Source organism: Phascolarctos cinereus, unplaced genomic scaffold, assembly GCF_003287225.1.
Source record: "Phascolarctos cinereus isolate Bilbo 61053 unplaced genomic scaffold, phaCin_HiC Scaffold_5;HRSCAF=322, whole genome shotgun sequence".
NCBI classification, from domain to species: Eukaryota; Metazoa; Chordata; class Mammalia; order Diprotodontia; family Phascolarctidae; genus Phascolarctos; species Phascolarctos cinereus.
The window spans coordinates 245226826-245235752 of record NW_027555958.1 but is presented as its reverse complement, the minus strand read 5'-3'; the positions used below and the strand labels follow the sequence as shown (position 1 = coordinate 245235752).

The 8927-nt window shown below is 41.9% G+C and overlaps 1 protein-coding gene across 2 annotated transcripts; it reads right to left on the bottom strand.

Moving 5' to 3' along the window:
• Positions 1-4883: 4883 nt before the first annotated feature.
• On the bottom strand, positions 4884-8404 carry LOC110199460 (HLA class II histocompatibility antigen, DM alpha chain). Of its 2 annotated transcripts, none has more exons than XM_020974335.2 (5): positions 8226-8404; positions 7288-7575; positions 6291-6569; positions 5926-6060; positions 4884-5098 (listed from the first exon to the last, which is right to left on the bottom strand). In XM_020974335.2, the coding sequence occupies exons 1-5, from the start codon at positions 8314-8316 to the stop codon at positions 5094-5096; spliced, it is 798 nt and encodes a 265-aa protein (XP_020829994.1). In that variant the 5' UTR covers positions 8317-8404; the 3' UTR covers positions 4884-5093. The 2 variants fall into 2 exon arrangements, with proteins under 2 accessions (XP_020829994.1, XP_020829995.1); XM_020974336.1 differs by having other exon boundaries at positions 7288-7572; positions 8226-8403.
• Positions 8405-8927: the final 523 nt, after the last annotated feature.

Sequence of the window (8927 nt, the reverse complement as noted above, 5' to 3'; positions counted from 1 at the left end):
CAAAATATACAACCAGAAGAAGACAACAAAATCAAAGCTCCTACATCCAAAGCCTCCAAGAAAAATATGAATCAGTCCCAGGCCTTGGAAGAGCTCAAAAGGGATTTTGAGAAGCAAGTAAGGGAAGTAGAGGAAAAACTGGGAAGAGAAATGAGAGTGATGCAAGAAAATCATGAAAAACAAGTCAACAGCTTGCTAAAGGAGACCCAAAAAAATACTGAAGAAAATAACACCTTAAAAATAGCCTAACCCAAATGGCAAAAGAGGTCCAAAAAGCCAATGAGGAGAAAAATGCCCTAAAAAGAAAAATTGGCCAAATGGAAAAGGAAGTCCAAAAGATTACTGAAGAAAATACTTCCTTAAAAATTAGAATAGAGCAATTGGAAGATAGTGACTTTATGAGAAATCAAGACACTGTAAAACAAATCCAAAAGAATGAAAAATTAGAAAACAATGTGAAATATCTCATTGGAAAAACAACTGACCTGGAAAATAGATCCAGGAGAGAGAATTTAAAAATTATTGGACTATCTGAAAGCCATGATCAAAAAAAGAGCCTAGACATCATCTTTCAAGAAATTATCAAGGAAAACTGCCCTGATATATTAGAACCAGAGGGCAAAATAGAAATTGAAAGAATCCAGATCTCCTCCTGAAAGAGATCCCCAAAGGAAAACTCCTAGGAATATTGTAGCCAAATTCCAGAGTTCCCAGGTCAAGGAGAAAATATTACAAGCTGCCAGAAGGAAACAGTTCAAGTACTGTGGGAACACAATCAGGATAACACAAGATTTAGCAGCTTCTACATTAAAGGACCGCAGGGCATGGAATATAATATTCCAGAGGGCAAAGGAGATAGGATTACAACCAAGAATCACCTACCCAGCAAAACTGAGTATAATCCTTCAGGGGAAAAAATGGTCATTCAGTGAAATAGAGGACTTTCAAGCATTCCTGATGAAAAGACCAGAGCTAAACAGAAAATTTGACTTTCAAATACAGGACTCCAGTGGAACATGAAGAGGTAAACAGGAAAGAGAAATCATAAGAGACTTATTAAGATTGAACTGTTTACATTCCTGCATGGAAAGATGGTATTTAAAACTCATGAGACCTTTGTCAGTATTAGGGTAGTTGAAGGAAAAAAATTGTATGTATGTATATATAGAGATAGATAGAGGGCACAGGGTGAGTTGAAGATTAAGGGGTCATATCTGGAGAATAAAATTAAGGGATGAGAGAGGATGATACTCGGAGAAGAAAGGGAGAGGTAGAATGGGGTAAATTATCTCACAAAAAAAAAAACAAAAGAAAAGTTCTCACAGTGGAGGGGAAACAGGGGAAGGTGAGAGGGAATGAGGGAATCTTATTCTCATAGGATTTGGCTTAAGGAGAATAACATACACATTCAATTGGGTATGGAAATCTGTCTTACCCTACAGGAAAATAGGGGGAGAAGGGGACAAGAGAGCAGGGGGTGATAGAGAGGAAGGCAGATTGGGAAAGAGGGTAATCAGAAGCAAATACTTCTGAGGAGGTACAGGGTCAAAAGAAAGAATAGAATAAATGGGAGGGCAGGATAGGATTAAGGGAAATAGAGTTAGTTTTTCACAACATGTCTACTAAGGAAGTGTTTTGCATAACTGCACATGCACAACCTATATTGAGTTGCTTGCCTTTTCAATGAGGGTGTATGGGGAGGGAGGAAGGGAGAAAATTTGGAACTCAAAGTTTTAAAAACACGTTTTTAAAAAAATGTTTTCACATGCAACTGGGAAATAAGAAATACAGGAAATGGGGTACAGAAGTCTATCCTGCTCTACAGGAAAATAGAAGGGGAAGGGGATAAGAGAAGGGAGGGGGGAGAGATAGAAGAGAAGGCAGACCAGGGGAAGGGGTATTCAGAATGCATGCCATCTTGGGGTGGGGGGAGGGGTGAGAAATTTGAAACTCAAAAACTTGTGGAAGTGAATATTGAAAACTAAAAATAAATAAATTTATTAAAGAAAAAGAAAAAAAAATCCTCACAATAACTCTGGAAGATAGGTGTTACTATTAATCCCATTTAACAGATAAGGAAATTGAGGCAGTTTAAGTGACTTGCCTAGGTTAACACAGCTAGTAAGTGAGGTCTGACTTGAACTCCTCTTCCTGACTGTAGGCCTGTCACTGTATTTACTTGGCCACTTAGCTGCCTCATTTGATTCATAAGAAATGGTCTCTGACCTTAAGAAATTTACATTCTAGTTAGGGAGAAAATATATGCAACAATATCTATAGTAATTTATTTTTATATAGCACATTAATGTTTGCAAAGCGTTTTCCTCACAACTCTGTGATGTAGAAAGTATAAGTTTCATCACCATTTTACAGACAAAGAAACTGAGCCTCTAGGAGGTAAAAATAACAATAAAAATCACATAGCTAATGAGGATCAGGAGTAGGATTCAAACCCACACAAATATATTGACAGCAATTCAGCCATTAATGAGGATCATAGGTGATATTCTATATTAAAATTTTGTAAGCTGCAAAGCAATCTCCAAATTTCAGTTATTATTGTTAAAGAAGGAAGGACATATGAAAAAAGATACTATCTGCATCCAGAGAAAGAACTGATAAGCAGAAGTATGGTTAGAATAATTTTACATATATATATATGTATATATATATATATATATACACTTATTTGTGTATAATGGTAGCCATCTGTAGGGCAGGAGGAGGGGAGGAAAGAAAAAAGAAAGGAAAAAATGAAATTTACATTATAATTTTGTTGTCTATTTGAAAAGAATAGCAAGTTGTGCATAGTAGATTTGCAATTTCATATGCAATCACCTTTTTATTGTACTGTTATAGAAATGCTTATTTTATTCCATAAATTAAAAATAAAATAAATAGAAACTGAGAAAAAGAAAAAGAGGGCTTCCATTTCCTTGGTAAAGCAATTGGGTTAAAGGATCTCTCCAGGATTCTCCAGTTGTAACCAAAGTTCTGAGAAGACAGAGATCCTCGAATACAGAACAGTCAGGAAAGCTGTCATTAAGGAGGTAGAACTCATGAGGGGCTTTGGAGGATGGCTAGAATTTGGCTAAGCAGACAGGAGGAGGGAAAATATTTCATGTAGAGAAAATACCATAGACAAAGGCAAGAATGTGCATGGAACAATGAGTATACTCACCTGATTAACAGTGAGAGTTCATGTGAGCCAGTTAGTAATGTGGAATCAGATTATTGAAGTAAAGTGGAGGAGTTATTAATATTTGATTCACACAGCAGTGTTTGACCTCTGACAGCATAGAAGCGGGTGAGAGTAAGATAAGCTTTGAAGCAGAGGACCTATAGTCCAAATCTTCTACTTTGATCTTTGTAACCCTGGGCCAGGCTAGATGGCCTCGATTATCCCTTCCAGGTATAAATCTTATGAACTGCAAGACAGGCCTGTGTATTATCTTAGGTTGACCAGAGGATGTCCACTGGGGATTAGAAAAGAATGACACATGTTTCTACTGGAGGTTCTGAGACTGATTTTTATTTGAACCTCATCCCCAAACACCAGGACCATTCATTTTCATCTTGCGGCAGCCAGGCTGCTGAAAGAGATGGTGAAGCCAAGACTGAGCCTGGACCATCACTCTTTATGGTGAACTGTGGTGGTATTCATCATGGCAGCCATAGTGGTAGCAGAAACTGAACAAGTGGTGAAAAGACGGAGCAGGGCCCAGGAAGAGTAGGCAGATGAGGTAAGAAGACCTCACTCCCTCATTGCAGTCCTTGAGCAGTGAGACTAAAGAAGTCCTTCAGAGTCCTGAGGACAGTGAGCAAACGCTGTGTTCAAATGGTTTGTAACTGGAAGAGCTGGTAAAAGGGCCCTTAGAGATGCAAGAATAAAATTCAGATGTCGCCTAGGGGCTAAACCAAGGGTAGGGATTTAGCCATCATTGTGAGCTATCATGAGTGGCTGCAGAGATTCAGCCTGAGTTCAGAGCTAAGAATCTGAGCAACAGGTTACTAAGGGATGTGGAGTTTAGATTCGACTGAAGAAACAGAAAGTCACTGAAAATTCTTAAGTAAGGGAGTAACATTTGAGAGATTTAAGACTAGTCTGGCAGAAAAATGTGAGCAGAGAGAGAAGGAAGACAAGCAGGACAGCTAGGAAGCTATAGCCACAATTCTGTCATCTTCAGATAATTCTATAATCCTCTGGACTACGGCAGTCACAGTGTGGACTAAAGGAAAGAGGTTTCAAAGGAAGAAAGAATAGGGTTTGGTAAGTGGTTGACCATAAACAGGGGTGTACTGGAGGCAGCTGATACTGGCTCATGACAGCCCATTGTTAAATTTTCAATGTGAGCATTTACCTTGACAAATGCTACCAGTTGGGGCTAATATCATTGTTTCATTGATTGTCCAGACTTAAGAGAGTGATGGAGAAAATATTAATAATGCAAATTAAACATAAAAGTGTGTATACATTTTTTTCCCCAGACAGCCTGTTGTAAACCATTACACCACTGGCTGTAAGTATTGAAAGAAAGGGACGAGTCGAAGATGACTCTAAGGTTTCCTGTATGGAACACCAGGAAAATGGTAGCATCATTAAATAGAAATGAGATGGAAACTTGGGGGAAAGAGAATTTTTGGGGGTAGAAGCTGAATTCCAGAAAAATAAACCTGAATAGCCTTCCACTGAAAGTCTCCAGTGATGAGGAAGTCACTACTTGCTGAGGCAGCCCACTGCAATTTGGGATAGCTCTAGTTATAAGGAAATATCTTCTGAAAACTGACATATATACAGTCAATCTGAAGTGACTGAGGGACATTAAGGTGGAGAAGTCCTATAGCAAACATTATTTCCATTTTGAAAGTGACTACATCAGACATTAAGAAATAACCTTTATTGTCACAAATAGGGGAGAAAGTATAATACAGGAAAGGACCCTCTGAGATCCCCAGTGGAAGGGCCTCTGCCCTGTGGATTCCCAGCTCCGGGGGGACCTCATCTCTTCTCAGAAGGAAATCCCTGGAAAAAATGCCTTTTGTAGTAGTGGTTGCAACAGAAGTGAAAAAAGCCAGGCTGAGGTACCAACAATTCAGTCTGAGGAAGGAATGAGTTATTAGTTGGACAGATCTTTCCCTTACCTAAAACCCCTATACCTAAAACTCCTATTGTTTGCTTGCATCACACTCTGGCTCAGTGTCAGATAGCATGTCTTCTACCTAGGAAGCATATTCTCAACAAAGCTTTCCCTACAACCTCCCTCGACCATATTATCCATATTATGCTCCTTATTCTTCCCCATATCACAAATCCTATAATTCACTCCTATGTATGTTCATTCATATATATGTGTGTGTGTGTGTGTGTATACATATACACACATACATATATATCTTTGTTGTTGTTCAGTTGTTTCAGCCATGTCTGACTCTTCATGACCCTATTTGGGGTTTTCTTGGTAAAGAGTAGTTTGCCATTTCCTTCTCCAGATCATTTTACAGATGAAGAAACTGAGGCAAACAGGGTTAAGTGACTTGCCAAGGGTCACATAGCTAGTAAGTGTCTGAGGCCAGATTTAAACTGAGGTCTTCCTGACTCCAAACCCTGCACTCTATACACTGTACTACCTAGCTGCCCCATATGCATATATACATACACGTTTATGTTATAGGTTTATATTTATGTTGATTTTATGTATGTAAGAGATGGGGTTCTGGCTTCTCAACTAAAAGATAAACTCCCTAAAGGCAGGGATAATATTTGTTTCTTCTGATTCTCCACTTAGTACCTAACAAAAGACCCGACATCCTTTACATGGCCCTTGACTAATGGCATGAGCTGCTGTTCCTCCTTTGCCTCTGGTCTCACTCCTTACAATCTTAGGTTCATTCCACCCTCCCTCCAGTTATCCCCTGCCTTCTTACCTGCACCACTTGCACATGGTTTTTGGAAGTAGATGATGAGCGCAGTACCCACTATGATGCCAACAATTCCCAAGCCAAGGGCAATGCCACACAATATATTTTCCAACAATTCAGAGGGTATAGGATTCTGAGGCACTGGACACAAGGAAAAAGGGCAGAGTCAGCATTCAGCTCCAGGGCAGAAAAGGGATGGTCTAGTAGACAGATCTAGGAAGGAAAGGCTAAAGGGGAAACTGAGGTCTTGAGGATTATGTTGGAGTTCAAGGAGGGAAAGAGAAGGACAGGAGGCTCCTCCCTCATAGATATCCATATGCCATTCCTTCCCTTCCCCTAGGGTACCCAAGCACCAGGAGGGAGGACCTTACCCCAGAAGGCTATAGTGCTGAAGAGGTCACCTTCCCAGGTCACAGTGCAAGAGAAGACATCAGAGGATGTGGGTGTGAAGTTCAGATAAGAGAAGGCCTGGAAGGCAAGTCCATCTATAGCTGAGAGAAAAGTAGGGCTGCTGCTTTGCACAGGGACTTGTTGGTACTGCCAGCTCACAGTTACTTGAGGTGGGAAGATATTACTAACAAAGCAGATGAGAGTGTTGGGCTTCCCATACTCCAGGGGCTCCAGAGTGAAAACTTCAGCCACAGGGTTTCCTAGAGGAAGGTGGTAGAGGAAACAAGCATGAGGATGATAATGGAGGGAGAAGTGGTCTGGTGGGTATTTGGTTTGGGGGCTGTGTATAGGAGGAAGGAGGAAGGCAACAGAGGAAAGGTGGGTTATAGGAGCTGAAGGTGGGGTGAAGGACTGGGGCAAAAAGAAGGGCTTTCATCAAAGGAGCAATTCCAACAATTTCAGAACTAGATTTGGATTATTGTTATTGATAATAGCAATAATAATAACAACAGCTTGCATTTATCTAGCACTTTATGGTTTGCAAAGTACTTTACAAACATTATCTCATTTGATCCTCGCAACAACCCTGAGAGGTAGATGCTATTATTATTATATTCCTTTTACAGATGAAGAAACTGAGGCAAGCAGAAATGAAGTGACTTACCCATGGTCACACAGCTAGTAAGTATTTGGATGATGGTGATCCCAGCCACGGGAGTGAGGGTGAGAGGTAGACCATGCCGTATACTTGCTCTATATTGTCCCCAGTGCTAAGTGCAGTGTCAGCCATTCCACACAAGTCAGGTAAATTAATTGGAATGTTTGTCTGGTCTCTTACCCTCCCCCCACCTTCAGATTGGGCTTCAAACACAAGAAGCAAAATCAGAATCAGAGTTCAAGAGTTGGGAAGGAGGGTGGGGACTTAGGGGAAAGAAGAATCAGGGACTACAACCTTTTCCCCCCATGTTGACCCCTCACCTCTAGCCTCAGGGATGTGGCCTTCCAATAGTTTACTCAATTCTTTTTGCAGTTCCTGGCAGAGCCGCTGGTCAGCTTTTATGGCCTCGATATCTCCCTTGTCACTGGCCCAAGGAGCAAACTCAGGCAGCCGGGGCACCCGGGAGTTCCTGGAGAAGTCAAAGGAGAAGAGCTGGTCTTCATTGAAGGCCTCTGACAGACTCAGGACAGGATCCTCATCCTGGCAGAACAGTGTGTGAGAGAACGTGTAGTTCTGTAGGCTATTCTCCAATAATGATGCCAACACTGCTGAGAAGATGGACCAGAGACATCAGTCAGGAAAAGAACAGACCCTCTTTCCCTCCTGTCCCTTGTCACACCCAGCCTTTGACTTAGTGTCCACAGCACCTGCTTGAAGAGATGGCATGAGTGCGAACCTATCCCAGCCCTTGTGATTTAGGGCCCCCCCTCTCAACAAGGAGAAGAGAAATTCATGGCAATTCTACTCCCATCTGCCCACAAATGGGTTCTAACTTCCTTCTCCCTATCTGCTATATTGTGTGAAGAGCAAAATCCCCAGCCCTTACAGGGAAGATTAGAGGTGAAGGAAGAAGCTTCAATGGTCCCCCTACGTTACTATGTAATCCACATTGCATAGGGAAGTTCTTCCCTAGATGTTTAGACCTAGATGTGACCTTGGGATCATCTAGTCACATTCCTTGATATCTAAATTCCATCTCCCTATCTCCCCTCCCCCCTGAAAGGACTATTCTCACCTCTTGACAATATGGGGGAAGTAGCCTCAAGAGTTAAGGGGGGGACGAGGAGATATAGGAGAAAGAACAATAGATCTCCCCACATAGGCAGCATATTCCTCTCCTTTCCCCACATATTAGAATGGCTTCCTTGATGCTCGGTTCCCACTAACTCTGCACCTCAGCGCAATGCCCACTTCATACCTGGAGTGGCTCCCCAGGACAGGGATAAAAGCAGGGATGACTGTAGCTGCAGCAGTAGCAGCATAGCTCCCAGGCTTTGCTCAGGTCCCATGTCTGGCTTTTTATTTCACACACTGGGCTCCAACCTCCTACCCCAGCCGAGCTAATTTCCTTCCACACTCCCAAACTTCCCCTACAGAAGTTAGCCCGGAGCCTATAACTGCCCACACTCTATCCTCTAATCACCGTCCTTACCACTGAGGATGAACCAATCATTGCAATACTTTAAGACTGCATCACCAGTTGCTCAGGCAAGTTCCTCAGCCCAGAGGACACCACAGGTCTCGGCTCTTTTGAGAGATCAGAGAAGGACTGAGGAAGAACTCGTGACACTCAGTAGGGAGTCCTATCTAGTGTCAGGACAGCAGCCTCAGCCTGGGTAGTCTGCTCTGCTCTTACCCAAGTGGACAGTTGTCTTCAGGCCATCATGCTAAGTGAGAGAACAGATTGAGTACTAGACTTAGTAGTTAGAAAGCCCTGAGCTTGAATACTACCTGAGACACTCACAGGCAGGTCACTTAGCCTTTGTCTGCCTCAGTTTCCTCATCTCTAAAGTAGGGATAATAATAGAGCCTACTTCATAGGGTGGTTGTTGTGAGGATCAAATCGATCAATCAATAAACATTTCACAGATGTCTGCCATGTGCTATACTAAGCGCTGAG